The sequence below is a fragment of the Cygnus olor genome, chromosome 2, assembly GCF_009769625.2.
Source record: "Cygnus olor isolate bCygOlo1 chromosome 2, bCygOlo1.pri.v2, whole genome shotgun sequence".
Taxonomy (NCBI): domain Eukaryota; kingdom Metazoa; phylum Chordata; class Aves; order Anseriformes; family Anatidae; genus Cygnus; species Cygnus olor.
This window is the reverse complement of record NC_049170.1, coordinates 48,840,312-48,863,913: the sequence shown is the minus strand read 5'-3', so window position 1 is coordinate 48,863,913 and position 23,602 is coordinate 48,840,312. Positions and strand designations below refer to the sequence as shown.

General features: G+C 34.4%; 1 protein-coding gene across 5 annotated transcripts in view; it reads left to right on the top strand.

Moving 5' to 3' along the window:
* ATP9B (ATPase phospholipid transporting 9B (putative)) overlaps positions 1-23,602 on the top strand; it is a 180,805-nt gene that overhangs the window by 118,194 nt on the left and 39,009 nt on the right. For all 5 annotated transcript variants that reach the window (XM_040547320.1, XM_040547319.1, XM_040547318.1 and 2 more), the window contains 2 exons: positions 7,526-7,686; positions 18,162-18,304. In XM_040547320.1, the coding sequence (XP_040403254.1) occupies positions 7,526-7,686; positions 18,162-18,304 (304 nt within the window). The remainder of the gene's footprint in view (positions 1-7,525; positions 7,687-18,161; positions 18,305-23,602) is intronic.

The following is a 23,602-nucleotide window of genomic DNA, read 5'->3' as shown; positions in this document are numbered from 1 at the left end:
TCAGTGATACTTCCACCAAAAAAAAAAAAAGGTTTCAGGTTTGATTTCCATATATATTTCATGGAATAAAAAGCAACCTAGTGTATGCCACTGTTCCCTGATCAAGTTTCTTTTTTTTCCCAAATTTATTGTAACTTTCAAAACAGCAAGGTATCATTAATGAAATACAATATATTTAATTTAAAGGGAAATAAATTTTCAAATGCACTTCTCAATTTAATGTTGAGTAAGATGGAAGAAAAAATACTTTTAACTGCCTTTTATTAAGCTTACTTTTGATTTGGGATAAAATGAAATGTTAAACTTGAAACAAGTTTAAACTTCATGAGTTCTTGGCTTGATTTCTTTAATTGAATTCATAATGAAAAAACTTCCATGTGTGTTTTGATAACCTTAGCTCTGACCTTTCTTTCCTTAGTCCTGTTTCAAGATGAATTCTTTAAAATCTGTAATAATCTCTGCTAATGCCATAGTCTAGATAGTTTGTGAGTTGCTATGAATACCTTATTTTTTAAGTAGAGTAAGCAAATGCTGAAAATTTTTCAGACACATGGTTTTAAGTATGTGCTTGATTTCAAATGTTTTTCAAAAAACTAGAAAATTCTGTTACCATTTATGAAATGTGTTCAGCTATCTGTATTAAAGATAATTTTTATGCTGGTCTGCGTGGTTTGATGTATAGATATACTAAGACTTCCCAAAATTTATGCAAATAAAGGTTTCTATTTGTCTCTCTTATCATTTTTCTTAAAGGAATTAGTACCTGTTACTGAGCTATTTTGTTTACTTTTATTACATATATCATATTTTTTATGTATATATCAATATCTGTACATAGATTTATATACTCACAGAATAAAAGCTTCGGAACCAGTTCTCTCTCCTTTGGGAGTTTTGAAGTTACTTTGGCACAGCTAATTACTTTCATCTGTGAGAGAATCCTTGGTTTTTTATCTACTACAATTTGAAAAACAGCTATCTCCACTGAGTATATTTTAATAATAGTATGTAACATGGAAAGCTGCTTATTCTGTATTCTGACCATTAAAAGTACTAATTTCATGAAACTGTAATGGAAAAGTCTTCAGTTGAAGCAGGTGATCAAAGAAAATACAAGCATTTGTAAAGGCTGCAGGTGAACTCTGAATGTCTGTAGTATGAAATCTTGAACATCTCTATCTGTAAAGTTGAAAGTTCATCTGATTTCCAGTTTTAAATTAAAAAAAAAAAAAAGGATGCTTAACAGTTTCGTTGTATGAATGATTTTGGTTGTTGAAGTCTCTAATATCACTAGATAGTTTAGATTATTGATGCAATTATTCTAAATTGATGGGTGGTCTTGAAAAAAAAACATTTACAACTGATAGCTTTTAATAGAGGATGGTACGTTACTAGTACAGCACAGTCTCTGTATGGATGCCAGAGTTTAAGAAGCCATTAACCTTTTCAGTTTCTTAATAGCTTCTGTGGATGTTTTTAATCAATCGTTCTTGTGTGTGACAAATACATAGCAAAGTTGAGGTCACACAGTAACTGACAACTGGTACCTTAAGATGGTAGTCTGTAACTGTACAAAGGTATATGAAGTATAACTTTTTGATGAGAAGGAAATGCTATGGTTATAGTTCAATATGAATTGTTAAAATACTTCTTGAAATAATTATTTCAGACGAAATGAGGTAAATACGGTTGGACTAGTAAGATCGTATAGAAATACAGGTTGCCCTGTAAAAGTAAAGAGAGATGCTTGATACTGCATTACCAATTGAGCTTTTTAAAACAGTAGCTAACACCAATCTTGAGCACCCTCTGCTGACCAAACTATATATGGCACATCTTTAAATGCAAAAAAAAATCTTTTTAGCCTTCGGTCAAATTAGACCAAAATACTGAAAAAAGCAAATATCAATTATTTGGCTTCATTATTATATATACAAATTGATTTTAAAATTATAAGGTTGAAGAATATTTAGAGACGTTGGGATAGTGTTAAACTCTAGAGCTAATTGTTGATAAAAAGTGGGTTTATAGTCAAGTGGATATTAGAATGAGTCACCTTCAGTTTCTCTCATTCTGATCTTTTGATACATAGTGTTTTACTGCAGATACAGTCAGTCATTTGTGTGGAGATAAATCAGGACACATTTGAAAGAGAAAGCACACTTAGGGGTGTTTTGAAATCTTTAGCCAGTACTTGCCAAAATGAGTGCCTTACTTCAAGCAACTGAGTCCTCTATTTAAGTAAAGTTGTGGATAAAGCTCATTAGCAGTTTTTATTGTAGTGGACTAGCTAGAGAGAGCTAAGCACTAAGCTTTAAAGACCTGGAGAGGATTTTGAAGTTTCACTTCGAGTATCCAAACTAGGTGATGCTGAGCCTGGAAAAGGCAATATAAAATGGATGATTAAAGGAGGTAGAGAGAGAAGGTTGTTTGAGTTTTAGTTTTCTTGTTGCATTACAGATATTACTAGCTACAAATGGAAATTTTATACCTAAAGAGATTAATTTATTTCAAATGTAGATATGTGGTTAGGAGTAGCTTGTTGAATTAAGAGCAAGTAAATCAGAAGGGTAATTCAAAAATATAATGAACTTTGTTATATAAGCCTGCAGTATTAATATAATACAAAATAGTATAGTTTGGTCAAAGTGATACTGAGTTTTATTAAAGCTAGCATGAAGAATACTCTTTTGCCAAAGAAAACACAAAATATATTATTGAAATCAAATGGACTATTTTCTGATTATTACTTCTGTATACCACTGGAGTAGACTAAATAGCTAAAATTTATTTCAGTTCTGCTAAGTCCAGTAGAACCCCTACTAAGCCATCGCCATTGCTGCTCTAATTCTAAAAGGAATAAGACCTGTAAGAGGTTTTTTAGTGCTTCAAAAATGTTTTCAGGGTTAGTCATTGTTGCTCTCACAGCTAAACAAATGATTGGGAAGTTTGAAAATAGTTCTGAGAAAAAGCAAGTATGGGTGACATTTTTCACTTTATGTATTTCAGTGTTCTGTTTGCTTTTCCTACTTTGTATCTGCTGCTTAAAAGAATGAGCAGGGTGTTGGTTAAAAAGCCTAATATAACTATGTGCAAGTTTTAGATTTTTTTTTACGTTAGTCAAGAGAGGCTTGTACAGAAACATGTTTGTCAGACTATTACTTGAGTACAGTGAGTTAAGTGAAGGTGCTTCCTAAACTTGAATTCACTTGTAGTTATTATGAATTATGGTTATGCTGTCCCAATGTGGTTTCCTGAATTGTTGAGCTGTCAAGAATTAGAATCACTGGACTACCCACAGAAATAAAGAATTACAAAAAACATTTACAGACTCTAAAATTGCTGTATATTTTTAGTGTCAAAGACTTGGGTCAACAGATAATGACACTTTTTTATATAGCCTTTAGCACAGGTTAGTAATCTGTTATTTCTAGGGACTATAAGAAAAAGTCAACAGATGGAGAAAAAAAAATCCACAGGGCTTCAGATATATGCATCCAACTATATATATTAGTCCATATACAAATTTATTATTTATTTTTTTAATGAAAAAGTGCCATGAACTGCCCATTTTTCTTAGGCAAAGGTTGTTTTTATCAACCTAAAGAATAAAGATAATTTAATTTACTTGAATTTCAGTATTTTTAAATTGCTTTACAGCTTCATCAGATATAACTTTAGACTATAAGTAACATCTGTAATTAATGAAAGCATAAAGAGTTGACTAGCATTCAAGGTGTAATAAAGTTCAGAGCGTGTATAAAGAATAGTAATATATGTATATGTATATATATGTTTATAATGCAAGTTAAAGCCAAAGTCTGTCTCAAACATACCATGAAATTTCATTGTAGTCAATGTGGTGTTCGTCAGTGCAGAACCAGACTGATTACTGAAATATAATTACCTTCCTGGAGGTGTTTGGAGGAGGGAAGTCAAGATACTGCCTTAATACTTTGGAAGTATTAAAGTAAGATGTGTAACAAAACCATGAGCAACTATTTCAAACGCACTAGAAACTGCGAAAAAAATGACTACAGTAGACTACGTGAGAAATCTTTACTGTTATGCAATATTTAATTATCAAAGTTTGTTTTCTAATATTCTAGCATTAAAAAAAAAAAACTAAATGTCCAAGGAATATACTTTTTATATTAGAATTGTTCTGTTAGTATAGCAGCTTAACAGCTTCAGAGGATAACCTTTCACAGAAGTTAAGCATGTAGGGCAGCAATAATAATAAGCACATCACATAAAATATCCCGAATTGGAAGGGACCCACAAGGATCATCAAGTGCAACTTCTGGCTCTACACAGGACCACCCAAAAATTAGACCATATGTCTGAGAGCGCTGTCCAAACTCTCCTTGAACTCCAGCAGGCTCAGTACCATGACTGTGTCCCTGGGGAGCCTGTTCAGTGCCTGACCACCCTCTCAGTAAAAAATTTTTTTCTAACGTTCAGTCTAAACCTCCCCAGCACCCTAATGTAATACACACAAATGTCAGGCTGCTTTCAACTTTTGTGAATTAAATTAATGTTTTTCTTATAAGACAGTAACTTACGCATTGTAGTCCAAAATGTGAAGCTTAGACTTCTAATCATTCCTTGATTCCAAAATACTGTATTTTTAAAAATGTTAGTTTTACTTTTTTTGGTGCAAATAGACAATGCCATACTTTTTACTGATGGTACTAGCCATTATTTTACTGAGAACCATTAGCTATTTAAAACTTCCTACGTAAATTAAAGAGGAGCTAAATGGATTTGCAGTTGTTGCCATTAGTAGCATTTTAGATTATACAAGCAATTATTGTGTTCATTATCTTAGAGCAGCCCCTTTGCAAAACTATTGTGGTTGTCTTAGACACTATGTACAAATTTTTCCTTGGAGATTAAAATTTCCAGTGGTGTTTAATTTTGTTAACGCAGTTGTTTCAAATAGGACAAATATTATGACAAGTAGAAGAAAATTTGCTTTATTAATATAGGAAATAGCAATAAATGTGGAAAATTACTTCAGTACTTAACTCATCAATTTCTTATGTTGTCATAATTATTCTTGTTATGATTATTTTCAAAAGGAAAAAAATCACTTTCTCAGGAATATTAGCATATTTTACAAATGCTTTGATAAAATAACAGTACTGTTAGATTGCCTACTTTTTCAGTATTCAGGTGAATTTTAGAGAATATAAGTGCATTTCTACATGAAAAGTGGATAATTTGATAGTGTTTCATTAGTTAGGTTGTGGAAGTTGTTTAAGTGGAAAGGAATTAAAGTATGTTTTAGTACATTATAGTATTTTTTTTTGAGGAAGGGAGAATGCATTTCTATTAAAACTTATTTATCACATTAAGAAGAGTTTTGCAATTGCTTTCTCTTGCTATCAAAAATGAAAATATTAAAATTGTGTATAGGCAATAGTATGATCTATATTAAAAAGGATAACATCATTAGTAACAAAGCAAATCTTTTGGAGGAGGAGATTTATTGTGTGAAAAATTTTCATCACCAAGTTTTTTTATTCTCTTAATATTACTCCAAAAACATTTTTGTTGATTCCAAACATAAATTTATATCAATTCAGTCTTCATCAATTAGAAAGGTACAAATGCATTGAATTAGCTACATATCAGTGTGCAGTGGACTACATTTAATGTTTCTGTCCAAAAAGTGGCATTCTTTTCAAAGAAGCTCTTTATTCCTTTCTATTATGGGGTGGGGTTTTTTACAGGGGGTGGAGCGGGGGGGACATTGAGAGGGTTAGGGGAAAGTATTCACTACTATGATGCAGGAAAAAAAAGTGTGAGGTAGTGGTTATGCATATTGCAAGACAGTGATTCTTTATTTTATTACAAAAAAAAGACCAACTCTGGAAGGCCAGATTAAATCATTCCTTTCACTTTTTAATGGGATTTGGATGAATAGAGTAAAATATGCACTTTGCATTCATTGATAGCATCTTTAGGTTGAGGTAATTGAGTCTTTTTTCCCTGACTGAATGAATAATGACTTCATCTGATCCTCAGCGAGGCCTGAAACTTAGGCTGCCTTTGTCAGCGCAAAAAGATCTGGGCTTTGAAACATGCTCTACTTCCCTGGCTTAATTTTTCTTCATTTTAATCCAAAAAACCTATTTTTCTCAATAATTCAAGCATAAACTATGTAGTAGTTGAAGCAGCGGAAATTGCAAGATATTTGTCCTCGTTGTGCTGCTTTTTAAATGCAGCTGATAAATCAGCCGCTGTGGTCTTCAGCTGCCTGGTTCTCTAGGGAAGGGACAGCCCGTATACAAGCAAGATTGCTGAAATTTTTAAGAACTATATTTAAATGGTTCTTTTGCAGACTGTTTGTTATCTAAGGAAGTGTTATGTTTTACTGGTCTTAGTGGCATGACTTAGAGATAAAAAGACATCTGTAACAGGGCCTAGGAAGTTCTTCCTGACATAATTTTTCCCACATATTTTACTGACTACAAGAGCATCACAAAAAGTGGAATATAAATACTTAGCTTACAGCATACATTATTGAAATGGTGAGAGTCTTAGTTACATAGCTTAAAAATACTTTTTCATGGGAAACAGTGGATGGAAGATAGCTTCACTTATTGTTTTTGCTAGAGTGTTTCTAAATTAAACACCTTTTTACCCACGAAGAGTTGAAGTTCTCTCTTACTATTTTGATTTGAAAGTGTTTTTTTCCCTTGATTATTTTTAACTTATTTGGAATAACTGAAAGTTTCATAGAGTCACAGAATGGTTTGGGTTGGAAGGGACCTTAAAGATCATCTAGTTCCAACCCCCCTGCCATGGGCAGGGACACCTCCCACTAGACCAGGTTGCTCAAAGTCCCATCCAACTGACCTTGAGCACTTCCTCTAGGCAACCTGAGAAGTTTCATGTAATTAAAAATTATTTCTATGAGATGAGTTCAGATTTACAGACTGGTGTGAGAGTATAATTACAAGTTAAAGCATGCTACTTGTATGAACAAGACAATGTTCAGTTGCATTTGTCCGTTGATTCTTGATTCTACCATGTTTTAGATCTTCCAGCAGTAAATGAGCAGTAGCCACCCTAGAAATATAAAATGCAGTGATAGTATTTTTGCTGCATGCATGACAGAAGAAAATTGTTCCTGCTCATTAGTTCACCTTCAGTTCTTCAGTTGTCTTCTCCACACACCCTCCCCCTGCCTTGTGTTCCTATCCTGGATCAGAAGACAAGGGGAGGGATGTGTCAGAAATAAAGGCATTCCAAAGGCCTGGCTAGGACAGATCACACTGTGATTCTGGGAATTGTTATTGTCTTGGAGCCAGGGGACATCTGTTAGATGCAAGCATGGGAACAATAATTAATTCAGTTATCAGAATGCAATTAATTGTTACAAGTGCATGGATTTTTAATAGGAAGAAGAAGGACAGGCTAACTGTTCGCAATGCAAAAGTGTAAATTAAAAAAAAAAAAAAAAAAGGCAAACATTATGGTTAACTATGACTATGGTTTTTACTGCTTCCTTTAGGTTGGCTTGCTGGACCTGGAGTTGAATCAATTGACCAAGGCCCTGTTTTTGGCTTTAGTTGCACTATCAATTGTTATGGTAACCTTGCAAGGATTTGTAGGCCCGTGGTATCGCAACCTTTTCCGATTCCTCCTCCTGTTTTCCTATATCATCCCGATCAGGTATGTATAAGACTGAAAGAAAAATACAGATGTCTAATTTCACTGAATGTGGCTTTCTTGAAAGTTATACTCGCTTCTCTTTGTGAAGGAAATTGATCTTATCAGGAAGCTGAAGGAGAAGGTGCCAACAAATCTGCTGATTCTTGAAGGATCACTATACAGAAAACAATACTGTTGTATTTTTTTGTATAATGTTCATCTTGCTGGAGTAATCAGGATATCTAATCCTTTACTAGCATAAATGTATTAATAAGGATACAATCTTGGTATATTTGAGAATGTGGTTTTAGGAAACATACATTTGAATGAAGTGTCAGGTGTACTTTAGAATTTGATTTTTTAATGCCTTAAATACTAAAAATATTCAATTTCTCTGGCAAAAATGCTGACTTTATTTTTACTACAACCATGATTAATTTAGATTGAATGCCTTAGTAGTGTAGGTGCACTTTTGCAATGGTAAGACATTTAACAGGTGTAACCAAGTAGAGACTTGCCCTGAATTAATTAATTCATTAAGCATGAGTGCTCTATATTCAAATTGCAGATAAAACTGGAACAAGAAATAATATCCATCTGTGTAACCATGTCTAACATGGATAGAGAAGATGTCTAATGTGGACAGAGAAATGACAACACTGACTCTGAAATGGATTTTTTTTTCTTGAATGGCTATTGCATTTGCAAAATTGAAACAGTCCTCTGTTAAAATACCCGGTGTTTAGATTAAGGTGATTGTTAATTTTAGATGCTCTCTGGAACAGTTCAGTTTGGGATACTTCAGTGAGGAGCTGTAGCTTAAACCGTAGATAGATTGAAGACCTATCTCCTCAGGTTTACACAAAATATTTAAATCTCTGTAGTATAAAGAGGGGGAAAAATGATTATTAGGTATTTAATCTAAGCTTACTTAGTTCACATTTTTTAGGTATGTATAGCTATGTGAAGCAAACTGTTATATTTAACCAACTTGATACTCAGTGTCTCAAGGACTTATGCTTTTATAGTACTTCCCTGTTTTAATAGTAGATTATGTTGGGATGTCGTAGGAGGAGGTTCCAGCAAATCTGCTGGGGTTTATGGAGATCTCACTGCAAAAACTGCTTCTCTTAGAACAGTTTCCACTTATTTTGACTGGCTCCTGGTTTTATTTACACCTCCATGTTTCAATTTTGTGGTATCTTTCTAAATACTTTATCTTTCTTTCTGTGATACTTTATCAATCTTTCTGTGGTATCTTTCTAAATACTATAATTCTCTTAATTAAATACTATAATTCTCTTAACTCGCTTACTGTTTGTATGATGATGCTGTTTGGGTCATGTTGTCATTCCTACCCAAGTTACTAAATATTAAGTAGCTTATCCACGTGAAGAGGTAAAAAGAGCTGCGTTCAAGTGATGAGTAAAGTTTGCATATTGCTGAAAGATGCATTTAATCATCAAAGACATGTACAAAAAGGGGAAAAAGAGTATCAGTGATTGCTTGTTGTTGTTCACTGTGTTCTTAATAAGTACACGAAGTCCAAATTTACTGAAATAGTTAAAAGACGGGTATATGTTTGTTACTGAGTGCAACAGAATTAAGAGCATATGGATAGTATAAATTTGACTATACATGGACAGTTCAACATGTGCCACTCAAAAACAAGTAACACATTTGAGCAGCTCATTTTCTGTTCTTAAGAGAGTAATTTATATGCCCTAGTGGATTTGTGGAATAATTCTTTACAAAAATAATTTCTAGGATAGGGCTAATCCAATTTTTCAATTCTATGTGAAAGATAATATACAAAGCAGAAATATTAAGAAAATGTAATTGATTTAGTTGTGCATTGGACCATACAGTTACCCCCTTGGAAGATAAGACAGGAATCTAGCAGAGAATGATTTTTTCCACTTTAGCTGTTTGTTTATTCCTATACCAATTTTTCTTTAACTCAGATTGTGTATATATGTGGTTGTTTCCTAGACTGTCAGCAAAATAAACAACTCTAGTCATGCTGGTGTTCAAACATAACTACACTTCTCTTCCTTTCCTCTGAATGTGTGGAAGTGACATATTCTTAAGACTGTATTTGGAGTGTAAACTCTTGGAGTTGAAAATTACAAGATAAGTGATGCTGAAGCACCAGGTGTTGTCCTCTCTTTATTTCAAAAATAGCTAAATGGGGGTAGATAATGAACTTTTCTTCACAGGTAAATGAACTGAATGTAGGAGGTTAGAATTGAATGGTAAAGGCAAAGTATATCTGCATTCAAGCGTGCATGAAATCTGTTGATTGATGATTTTAGAGAATGCAGGATGATTCTAATTGTGGATCTTCTTTGCTGCTGTTTTTGGGTTTTGCTTTGCAGGACAAGAAAAGTCCAGATAATCGATAAAAATAATTTTGCACAGCCAGATATGTTCGGTGAGATCAGCAGAAGGGGGTAACTAACTGTTAGCAGAATGTAACTGATCTCTGTACAGACTCTCCCATAACTAATGGAAAGAGGAACTTTCTTTTTCCTCCAGGGGACAGCTACTTGTTTGTGCTGCATTCTAAATACTACTGTAGGGCAGTGTTACCTAACTGTGGCTGGTAGAGCATGTAGGGCTTCAGAAGTATAAACATGAAAACAATGTCATAAGTAAAATTGGGAAGACAATGTACATGTTCAGTAGCTTGCAAGGAATCAAGTAAAATCCAGGAAAAGTAGAAGTAAGTGGGCATGAAAAGCTTTCGCCTAGCTCTTCATGGGTTGCATGCTAGAACAGTTATACACAGGATGTTTTGAACACCCCCACCTGCAGAAATGTTTGGCCCTTTAAAATGACAGTGTATTGACAGTGTATATTGATGCTTCCTGTGTATTGATGTTTCTTTTTCCCATAAGGAGGATGCATAGTCTAGAGAGGCTCCCTACAATTTGCTTCCATACAAAGTTAATCTGTTTGATTTCCTTAAAATTTATTGAGAAAGGGGGGTAGAAAGCAAGTCTTTGACAGAAAGTCCAAAACTAAATAAACCTCTTTAGGATTATTTTTACCCGTTCACTGATCTTTTTTTCCAGACTTGCTGGAATTTCTTGGAGTGTCCCACATTACTCAAGATTTCTTCAGCTTTTTTCAGTTGTCTCTAACCAGGTGGAGATATCTTAAGGCACATCATAGGTTCCTCTTGTATCACTGAGATCCTGTCTATGTTATCTAGTACATTTATCACATCACAAGCTGAGGGGGAAAGTGCATGTCCTCAGGTATGCCCATGCTGCTGTGGTTTGTGATACTGCTGTGGAAGTACTGAGGCCTGTGTTCATTTTTGTTTACAAAACAGTAATATCCTGTTGTTTGTGCAGGGGGTGGCTATTTTCTGAATGACAAATGACAAAGAGCAAAACCAGCCATGCTAACGAAAAGACCCCTCAGGTTGGGGAACATGAGGTTTTGTCATAGTCATGCTGTCTTTTACCTAGCTGCAGTGTTTAACTTTATCACTATGGTTATAGATGCATTCTTTTTAATTTTACGTTTTTTTAAGATCAGGCTTACATTTTTACCAGGAGAGTTTAATTTCCTTTTTATGCAGAAATGCAGACATTTTCCATACACATTTAAACTTCTGATACAAATCATGCAAGTCCTAAGGAGTTTTTCTTCCTATTTTTCCAGCTACTAATTTGATCAGGGTTTTTCAGTTTTAATTTAAAGCAAACAAACAAACAAAACTACCACAGGGACAGTTACCACTGTTTGTATTTTTGAGTAGAAGAGATTTCAGTGAATGGGGCATATCCCGTCTTAACCAGCAAGTTGAAAATCCCAGTGCATGTATGGGTGCAGTCTGTCTGTTGGTATGATGCGGAAAAAGATTGCCAGTCTGTTAGATAGTCTTGCCATAAAGCAATTCTGTCCTTTCCCATGGTATTTAGTTATAGCATCTCCTTCATCAGCTCACTTGAGTTAACATGATAAATTCAGAATTAGCAGCCAACGTGAAAGAAAAGACAAGCTCCACCACCAAACGTGATCCCCACCACCATGTGATGGGATGTTACTTATTCGTTGTGCAGTCTTCTACAGTACCTTAAAAGAAAAAGTGACCCATGGAAGTCTTCTCCACCCACCCCATGAATGCAACCATTTTATTTTTTTTCTGAGATAATTTTGGCTTAGCAAGCAGTGTTCAATGAAATTACTGCCTTGCACGCAGGCATATGAGTCCAGTAGCTCTATGTGCTTCTGCTTAGCTTTTAAGAACTGTAGAGGATTTACTGTAAGGTGACAAGGTATTGACTGGAGATCTAATGAAAGCTGTGGTAGAAAGAATGTGGTAAAAATGTGTATTGTACAGGCCGTATATTTAGCAGCAGCTAAAAGTTGGATTGGCAGGGGCCTAATCAGCTATCTTTTTAGGAAAGTTTTGGTGTATACAGAAGCTGAAATGTCTTTCGTCCTTTCATTTAAACACCCTAAGGTTCCTGGGCACTTAGTCATTCTGCAAAAGTAAGTCCCAAACATCTGGATGGAACTCCCTTTCACTTGAGTAAAGACAGCTTGCAGCTGCTTTTTTTCCAGGTCTGCAAGAGGAACATTTAAAGAAAATCCTTCAAGTTGTTAGTCTGGTTTTAGTAAGGTGTAGGGAAGATACTGCTAGGAGGTCTTGTATCGGAATTCATTAATAGCTAAACCAAACCCTGTCTCATGCAAACATGAAAAAGGCAGTTTTATTCAGTGTATTGCTCTGTATTCCAAGAGTGCAGAGTACTCAAACCTGTGCAGGATTGTGGTGTTTAAAAGAAACAATAGGCCATTCTGCTTTTAATCTAATTGTTGTTTGTACTGTCCGTGTTTGAGCCTCTAATGTGTATAACATATAGATGTGAGAGTATCTGTATATGTGGTCTCACATATATAGACATAGCATACATCGTATTACCTATGATGCAAAATTTCTGCTGTGGAAGCGCTAAAGAGCTACTCATAAAGTAGTTTAAGTAATCCTTATAAATGTGTGTAAGCTTTTGTACCATATCATGATATATAACACCATCTGTTTAAGAGACTGAAAAACACTGTATGAAACGGGTATTTTACAAACTGATTTTGAGTTCTTTATGCAACAGGAGCTATGGTTTTTGTCTCTTATATTAAAAGCAAGACTTAGCCTGTTCAGTGTGGTGCTGTACTGATTCCTAAACTAGCTCATGTGTTGTGCATTTCTTAGAATGGTTGATATACATGCTGCATATAGAAAACACACCATCGGTTTTAAAAAAAAAAAGTTACTTTTTAACAGATCTATTATAGTAGATCTTCTTCCTTTTTAACGTTGCAACATGCCCTATCTGCTCTTAGTTTCCGTATGATTTTTAACCTCATAATATTACAGCAAGTAATGACACATTTGTCCGAAATACACTAAAAATATTCACTTTTTAAAATTATTATTGACATATTAGATGACAATATTGTTGTCATGGTGAGGCTTAATCAAAGAAAGCCTCTGATTTGATGAATGTGAAAAGCATTTTTAATGGGAAGTTAGTTGTTATAAGTTCCTTATGTCACAGCTCTTGTGCCAAGCTGCTCAAGTTTGACATGAGTTCTGTTTGTATCGTATACTCTTGCTGTATTTTCAGCATTTAAGAATTTTATAGATAATTTTCTTTAATCATTTTCCAGATACCTTCCTGAGACTTTAAGTTCTACCTGTGTTACAATATCTAATTACCTGTATGTGTGTTGCATGCTGCCCTTTAAAAATTTTATGTGCAGCAGTCACTGTAGTAATATGGAGTTGTTGAACATTTTTTCCCACACATTTAAGAATAAATGTGTGGAATTGAGTCACTTTTCAAAATTACATATGTTGTCTGGGTTTTATGTAAAGCTCTGTGTACATTCTTTGATCTTCTTTCATATGTTAACATGATAGACGAAATTTAGAAAGAAAATAAAAGTAGGCCAAGAGACCATTTATGAAGCAAGCAAGAACACAGATCTGACTCTTCTTGAAAGTATCAGCAGAGAAAAATAAAATAAAAAAAAAACTTCTTTTTCTTCTCCAAAGAAAAGCCAGGGGGGATCATTTGGAGGAAGTAAAAGGTTGAGCTATGGGTTGGGTTTTATTTAAATTTTGGTGAGTATTACATTTAAAAGCAGTAACTTCTGTTTGTTTTATTTGTGTAGTGCAAATTAATAGAAGCAATAGAAATTGTCAGACTCCAAAAATAATTTTCTGTGAAGATTTAGCTTCCCAGGAGTGTTAAAGTTAAAACAGTTTTGTTTGGTTCTCGACCAATACTTTCTATTTAAAAATGATTCTGTATCTTTTTAACTTGTAAATAACGTGTGTGTCTGTATGGTTTATAGCTGTTTCAAGCAGGTAGGGCCATGGGAAGGTTAGAAGTATGCGGGATTGGGTACTGGTTTGGGCACTGGTGCAACCCAGATATTATCTTTAGTATTTCACTTAGAAAGAAGTACTGGGAATAAAGACTACATCTTAATTGCTTTATTTTAAAAATTGGATAACACTATGAGTATATAGAGTCTCAGCAGGACTTTCTCTTTTACTACAAAGCTTATGCTTATATACAGAACTGCTGAGGAAAGTCTTACTTGCCTGCCAGAGTTCAAATAAAGCTATCATACATTTCTGATTCAAATTCACCCATGAGTTTTATTAGGCATGGTATCAATTTGTTCACAAAATTCTTTGCTAACTAACTTCATTAGATCTTGATTGCTTTTCACTGAATCATGAAAAGCAGAATGTTTCTGGAGTTTCTAAATATATTTTCCTGAAACTTGCTCAATGAAGGCCTTTGCTTATTGGCAAATTTGTCTATTTTAACTAAAAAGCAAAATCAGAAATTTTCACAAGAGGACCTAATATAGTTACCGTTTAGGGAAAAAAGAAATTTAGAAGTCCTGTAAATATGAATTTATTTGACCCAAACCAGTACTGATGTTTTTGAAGGAATAAAAGCAAAAGTATTTGTTTTTAACCTGTAGTAAAAAGCAGTGTGGATTCTGAAATGTTGTGTTTATTGATTTGTTCTCAGGCTGAATTACAGAGGAATGTTGTCCTGGCTTATAGCAGAATAAATCTCTGAGTTGGATGAAAGTTGCCTTAGGTTTGCCTGCTAGGGTAACTAGTGCTGAGGATGAGACACAAGAAAGTTCACACTATGTTCACTAAATATACCTGTTCTATGCAACAACCTCCAAGTACCTATATTAACTTACTGTTTAGAGATTACACGTTATTTATCTTTGTAAAAATCAGTGTTACTAATGCAAAATTTATGTCAGTGTGACTTTTATTAGTTGTGCTACATATGATGCTATTTTGTGAATTTTCCTTAACTGATATGTCTGGAGTCTTTTAAAAAAGGATGAAATGGAGAAGGCATTAAGTAACTGATGGATTTAAAATATTTTTGTTTGTAGAATGAGGTTCTGTAAGGTCAATAAAGGGCTAATGAGAAATGATAGCTAATATTGCCAAGCACGGAAAATAGCTTGGTGTTGAATAAGATTGGTTTCTCCTTGTTTTAATGTATAAAAGTAATTGGACATTTCAGTCAAGTATTTCTATCCATTCTTGTGAAGCTCTGTTGGAGAGATTTCCAGTTTTGAAAGCAAACTCAGTGTTAATAGGCCTCCATTATTTTTTCCATGTTCCACTAGTGTCCATGATGTGCTAGGTGATAGCTACAGTGATTTCAAAGAGAAAAAGTTGTACTAAGACAACAGACACGAAATGAAGGAAGTCAGCAAGATACAGCATACAAATTTTAGAATCAATACTAAAAACGCATCTATATTCCTCATTTTTGTGTTCCTTTTATTCTTGTTTCTTGTGCTAGATAGCTACCTTGGGCTGTACTAGTCACTTCGGAGACATTATTTCTCTGGAGGCCAGTGGTGCCAGCTTTCTGTTAGGCCTTTGCAATGTAGAGGGTATACACTCTGTTCCACTTAGGAGTACGTGCTGGAAAGCCAGGGTAATTCCTAAAATACTTCCAGGATTTGAATTATAGATTTTTCCTCACTGCTTATCAAGAGGTGTCTGTCTTTTTTTTTTCTCCTTATCTTTCAATTACATTTGACAGATTGTAATTACATGAATATAGAGCACATTCAGAACGTCAAAACCCGCTAACACATGCTTATAAAAGATGCAAGTGAATATATGAACAGCACTTAAGCTTTGAGAGATCTCTCTGATTTGATCTTTCCTAAGTACAGTTTTCCATATCTGGATGACTTGTACTTCTCCCCTGGTATGAGCAGCCATGTGGATTTCCTTTGTGCGCCTTGTGCCTGAGGTTGCAATCTTAAATAGAGCTTTCCTCACAGAATACATATCTTGGTAGCCCAGGCAAAAATAAGAAAAATTAAATTATAGTCCAAATACATCTTTGACGTGGGATGATGAGCAGCTTTGATCTTTCAATTAAAATAAGTTATAGCAAATGTCTAGCCATTCTTAGTGTGCTTGTTTCCCTTCTTGAGCTAGAGATCACACTTTGTACTTCACTAAGTAGCAGATTCTCATCCTTAAGAGGAGTAAATCTTTTGTCATTCCTTTTGTTAGCTATTACATATTTCAGTTTGAAGTCTGCTGCATTGGTAATTTCTATCTTTCTGCATGTTGACAAACATACATAAACAAACGCTGGTAGCATACTACCGGTTCTGTATTGATGAAGACAAGGTAAAACTGTATTTAACCACTGTGAGGCAAGTGGCTTCCAGTATTTTCATACTGTAATGTTTTCAATTTAAAGAAGTCCGGTTAAGTCCCCTTTCTGTTTTCTGTCTTGATTTTTAAATATTTGTGTGATTGAAGAGAGCTGAAGTTAGGTGTGCTATCCCAAAAGTAATTGGGATACCTCACCAGGTAGAGGGATAGTTTTTTGCCATTGCTGATTTTAATGGAAAAATAAAATCTAATTCAAGAATAGAGTACCATCTTCAATGGTCAAGAGTATTATATCAAAAAGGCTTGTTTCTCTTTAGACTACAACATGCATTGTTGTCTGCTGTACAAATTTAGGAAGGAGAGGGGTTTGGAATAAACTGGATTTTTTCAAAGTTCTGAAATTTCAGATGATCCCACAAGTCTAGTTAAATGCATCTCATCTTTATGGGAGGAGATGTTACCACCACTATTACCTCAGGTAATTTACAATCACTTTGTCACTGTGATTGCAGGAGGACAGAGAAAAATTGTGGCTGCGGTTTTGGTTATACTGTAAAGCAGTACTTTAGGACTGCTAAGAAAAAAATTAAATAAAAACTATTTTGACCTCAGTATACCCTTGGACAGTTTTAAGTCATGTTATTGTAAACCTGTTATTAAACCTGGGACTCTGGCCAGGGCAAATTAGCTACAAATCATTTACATTACTACCATCCTAGCTGTCTTTTCTGTATTTCTCGTAGAGCAGAGTCAACAGAAATGAACACGTGCCTATTCCTCTGACACTGTTCCTCTCACATGGTAACCAGGAGTATGGTGAATAGCTAAAGGGAAGGAAGTGTTAGAACTACTTTTGAGCTAGAACATTCAATTTTGGGCAGAAGCAATGTGATTTAAGTTATCTCTGACCAGCATCAGTGAAGACTTCTTTTTTATTATGACTTAGGAATACAAGGAATAAGAGCAATTAATTCTTGTGTGACATGGTCATGGAAGTATTAACAGAAAATATGCAGACACGGGGTGAATTGGAAAAAAATAAATTTATTGTGATCCTGTACTTCTGTAAATAGTAAAACTTGCTGCAAACAAAAATTTCTAGTATAGAGCCTACCCAAAGGCTACTTTTTACTGCTGGCAGTAACAGCTCTGGCCTACAGGCTATCACAGAATTTCACTGTTTGGGCACTATTCTTACTTTTCACTTGATTTCTGTAACTATATTTTGGCAAGAACGTTGACATTGTTGATTAGCCATGGTGAGAAAAAGAAACTGACATCCATGTTTGTACTTTCCTAAAGGAAAAACAGTTATTTAAAAATGGAGACCTGAAGAATCATCAATACTGTTTACAATATCTTTATTTTCACATTATAAAGAAAAAATAGGTTTGTTTGGTTTTGCTTTTTTAGCAGATCGAAACTGTGACTTGAACCTGAACTCATTGATAAAGTGTATAATATTGTCAATGTGTGTAAGTGTAGCAATATAAGTATATTAAGAATCTCCAAAAGAGTTGCAGTCTGTCTCATGTAGGAGACATGGTATTGCATTCATTTGTATTGTAGTAGTTCCTAAAAGTCTGGGATAGAGCCTGAGTTTCTAATGTGTTATGTACTCTACAAACACTTTACAAAAATGTTCCGAAATGTTTGTTGTATGTAGTTTTAAGATTTTTTTTCTGGTATCCTAAAAACAGCTTTGAGTTTTGCTTTTATGGTTATAACTTTCACTGCCTAATATTCACACTGATTATGGTATGTATTTCTTTTGCAGTTTACGTGTGAACTTGGACATGGGTAAGGCAGCCTATGGGTGGATGATTATGAAAGATGACAATATTCCTGGAACAGTTGTTCGAACTAGCACCATACCAGAAGAGTTGGGACGATTAGTTTATTTACTAACGGATAAAACAGGTATATCAGGTTACAATTCCAAATGTGATGACTTACAAAATTTGTAAACTTTATTCTATATTTTAATATGTTAACGAAAAAGTAGATTAATACTACTGATCTTTATTTTTTCATTTTATTTTTTCAATAAAATATTAAGCATGTGCTTGAGGGATTTGTTGTAGTAGTGCCAATTGGATTAGCTAGGCTGGTACTTACACAAGAAAGTTAGTATTTGGTAATAATCTGGTTTAATCTGGTGGGAACACTCCTGATGCGGTAACAGGACATTTGATGGCATTAGTAAGAGTACCACACATCTCTTACTCTGAAAAAACTCTGGATTAGCACTTAAGATGCACCTTATTCTTCTGCATCTTATTTCTACTGCAATATTGTATGGTCGTAACAGTTAAGAACAGCCTTCAAGAGAGAAAGTCGTCTCCTAAACAAGTCATAAGATCACATCTTAAAATGATATCTGTTCTTCCCATGAAATTAGATGCTGTTTATTTTACAAAGACCAGTTCTAGAGCTGCCGTATGATTTCATCTTCTTAACTGTAATATATTATTGTACCTGACCTGGTATATTGGAAAACCTGGTCCCTGCTAGGATCAGAAGACAGGTAACTGTGAAGAAGTGATAGCTTGCTCTATTCTGCTGTCTACCATTATGGCTGAAGCATGTGACAGTCTTACCGTGCTCTTAAGTCTTAGAAGTATTGAGGGATTCTTAGAATTTATTTCAGAAAACATCATAATAAATAACAAGTTCTTTAGCAAATGCAGTGTTTTTCTCCTTTCTTGGTTCTTTCTGAGATTCAATAAATCAGTTCTGGCAGACATTCTGTTTTTTTAAGAGGCTGAGTTAGACTAAGTTCTGAAATGAGAAAGCTGTTTCTCAAACAGCTGAAGGAATGTTTTAGTGGTTTTAAGTAAAATCTACTTCAAAATGGTGAGATGGTTTGGAGGTGGTTTCCACTCTGTTATGCTGTTCAGAAAGTGTAATACCCAGTTCACAGCTTTTTGCTTGAAATAGGTCCACATTCACTCCTGTGCTGAACACTTCCAGTAGTGCCTATTTTGAAATGAAACGTATTTCATATATTGTCATATTTTGAAAACGTATTTCTTCTTATTCTATAGGTACATGTGTAAACTTATATGCTGCCGAATGCTGTTCTTCTATTTCATAAAAGAAAAAGACAACTGCCATCTTTCTTAGCATATAGAAAAGTATTCCTAATTATAATGTGGTAATTTTTCAAAGCAAATGAACAATTCTTTTAACAAGTTTTATTTCAGTTACCTAATGATTTGCATTCTGTTTGAAACTGCTTATTGATTTTAATTGCACCTTTCATCGTGATAGTTTATGTAACTTCAAGAGTGCTGTCTCATCATAAGCTTGAAATATGCAATTTGCAGCATATGTTTGGAAAAAGGAAAGTATGTTCAAAAATAATAAATTTTCAGAACAGTGCAGTAGAGTTCATTTGCCCAGAGCATTACTTTGTAAGCAAAGACACTGTATACTAAAACTTTTCTGATAAATATTCCAGTTACTGTACAAAACTAGAAATTTGGCTCACTTTTAGCATTGTCTCCTTACAGTTACAGACTGCACTGAAAATTTTAAGAAGTTAAAAATAAAATGCTAATAATTTATTCAGCCAACTTTACAATCCTGAAATTATATTATACAATGCAAGAATTATATTCTGACCCTGTCTGGTGACAGGTGGTTTATATCGTAAAGCACAAGAATCACTGTGCTGTGTTCTTTTCCACAAGCTATGTACCTACTACCCAGTTTAAAAATAAAAAAATAAAAAAAAAAAGCTTCAGTTCTACTTGTAGAAAAACAACTGATAAAGTTAACCTAATACAACAGTAACTAAAAATAACTTTAAAAAAAAAAAGATTTTCTAATAGCATTAAATTTAGTGGGACTGGGTTTTTTAAAGTGAAAATAGTTACATTTATAAAATTTTGAAAGAAAACACTTCATAGACTTGTATACATAAGAGAAACAGCCTTGTTTTCTTCTAATTGTTGGTGGGGTTTTTTTGTTTTTTTGTTTTTTTTCCAAGCTGCATCATGCCACTTGCAATCACAGTAGTTCTGTTTAATTTTAAGAAGCACTTGTGTTCTGGCCTTTCAGAGTGCATACTTGAATGGGACTAAATAGACAAGTGTAAAAAGGCTTTAGCAGCAAATGTGTTTACATATAGTCTGGAAGATTGCTAGCATTCAGCCTCAAAGGCTTTTCAGAGCATTGAAGTCTATTGAGTTCTGGAGGGAGGTCTGAATCTGTAAGTTAATGATATAAAAATGAATGTAAAAGCAGTATTCTAGGGCAGTAGTTACCAAACGTTTTGCACTAACAGGCAGCCTATGTGCTTTTACTCAAGTGTTAGTGGAAAGCTGAAGTAACTGAAAATAAGCCTGGAGTCCAGCAGAGTTGACAAGCTTCAGAAAACTGGCCATGGCCTTCCAGACAGTGCTTTTCTTCAGACCATTATACAAAACGCTGCTCAATTTTCTTAGTCTTAAATGTCCTGTATTTTTCAAACTTTTTACATCTAGGCAAACTTGCAGCCAATGTGCAATACCTGATATACCTGAGTATATCAGTAGCTGCTTCCAGTTTCCTTTCTTGATGAATATATTTGGTCTTATTCTGCGTTTTATCATAAATGTAAAGCATCCTTTTAGGTAATGAACAGGTTCTGTACAGTTAATCCAGAACTGCTATTGCATGATTACACACTGTTCATGAGAGCTGGTTTCAGTACTTTCATGCTTGAACTTCCAGTTATAATCTTACAAACCAGTTGATTCTGTTCTTCTTAAGCCCACTTAAGGCTTGGCTGTTCAGAGGAGAAAGAGAGGCAGTTTTGTAGTTGTCTCTCCAAGTAGGTGCTATTAAAAAGTGGGACTAAAAGGCTTATCTTCTTAAATGTAAACAAGCAAATCTTTTCTCAATACTGAAAATAAAAATACAGAGAACAGTCTGCAAAAATCTTATACTGTGGTCCAAGCTTCACTGGAAATGATTGAGAATTAGCTGTTGAGTCTAAGGAGCATTGCCTTACTAACATAATTGCAAGGTAGTTCTTTGTATGATTGTAAATTGGGTTTGTGCTTCATCAATAAGCTTTTTGACAAGAAGCGTCCATCACAGTGGCTCTCTCATTTGCCACAGTAGAATAGAAAATGAAGTATCCCGATAATTGCATTATAGTTTCCTTATTGTGGGACAAGAAAGCAATGTGGTATAATTAGGTTTGATTGGAGTGCATGTTTCCGGTAAGATCTGAAATTAATGATGTTGCTATAGTGACACATCTGCGGCCACCAGTGCGTGAAACATAAAGTAATTCATTCGACAAGAGAAGACATCTGTTAACTGCAAGGATGCAGAGCATATTGACACTGACCAGAAATACTAGACGTTATGTGATAAATGAACAAATGATGCTGAAACAGGAGGACAGATAATTTGTACTTAATCTGCTGGGAGAACTTTAATCTTCTCACTGGTTGCCTTTGACAATGCCATTGTTTAAAGAACAATGCTGCAGAGAACTCATAAATTTTAAAACTTAACTCAGGGTGCAGCCTATTAAAGCAATACATTAATTCCTTTGTTAGGGAGTTTTTATCTTCATGTAGAACAAAGCCATTACTAAAAACACCCACTAAAACAACAGGTTTTTTAGGACTCACATTTTAATTATAGCATCCATTACCCAAAATGCCATGTTGTTTGGACTTGAATCACGTATAAGTTTGACAGAAAGGCGTCATCTGTTATGGGGCGGGGGGTAGCTATAAGGGGGAGCTATTTCCAGTTGTTTCCAAGGGCAGCTGGGCATGGTATCTAACCCTCTCCAGTGTATAAAAAGATTTTAATCCTGAAAGAAAAATAAAGATATTTGGCAATATTTTTTGAATACTTTTGTTGCTTGGGATGTGGGATGGCAAGCCTTCTGCCATTCACGACAACTTCCAGCATATTCAGCTATAACAAATGTGTACAGTCTTCCAAGCATAGTTATTTACTAATGCATACACTTGTATTTGAGTTCTGTAATTAACATTTTAGCGGGTGTTTGGACCAAATGAGATACTTAACAAATATAATAGTTGAACAGATGCATAGAGCAATGTGATTCTTGATTTTCTGGGACAGTCTTGTTAGAGGTTGGTATATGTAGGCATTTTCCTTAAATGTGCCTAATGTAAAGGACTATTAGAATAGTGAATTTCACTAATTATTTCTCAAAATTTATCTTTTAAGGTATTCTTAAAGACTATTGAGTCTTTTTCTGTTTAACATAAGCTACCAGAGTGATTAAAAATAAAAATAAAAAAAAAAAATGAAATGCTGGTGAAATAATCTCTCCTCACTTCACTTTGATGCATACATACTTACACAGTTAACTTTATCTGTTCTCTGTCTCCACGATTTTAGTACCACTGAGGTTGCAGTTGAGTAGAGCACACTAGAATAGAAAGCTTTTATCATGAGACACTACAGGAAGCTTCAAGACATGCATTTGAGGTAGATCAGTCAAAGGAACCCGTACTTTGTGGCCTCAGTTGGATACCTATCTACTGAAAATCCATGGTGTATCCAATGAATATAAATGTTGCTCTGAAAGGCTGATATCAGTAGGAAATAGCTACTGCTATTCTTAATCATATCAATGATACGAGTACTGTTACCTTCAGCCCAGCAAAGATAAGCAAATCTCAGCTCTTTTTCACCTTCGTTCCTAGCAGGTTGTAGGTTATCCTGGGGTTTGGTTTGAGGTTTTATGGTGGTTATGTTTATGGCTTTTGTTCATAAGTGGAGCAGTTGAGTGAGCAGACGTATGTGTTTACCATGAGTTTTTAGATTTTCCTTTTGTAATCTTACCAGATTGTATTTGTTCTAAGGTTCAGAGAAAGTATATCTGCCTCCAGATTGTTGCCAACAGTTTTCATTATTAAGAGTGTTGAGCTGGATTTCCTTTAAAATTTCAATAGAACTGTTCAATTTTGCCCTGACTTTTTATCTATTTAAGTAAATAGCTCAATCAAAGAATGCATGCTTTCTTAAAGATTATTCACCTTCTCAATTTCTGATAAAGTTACTAATTCTTCTGTTGTATGTATTTTCTTGCTCTTTTGTTTTGGCTTTTTTAAATTGCTGGTATTAATCCCAGTTACCATATAGTAATGTAGGATCAGATAGATCTGCATCTGCTTCTCAAAACAAAAACAAGAACAACAACAACAAAACTCTGCAGCTCTGTTGTGAATCACT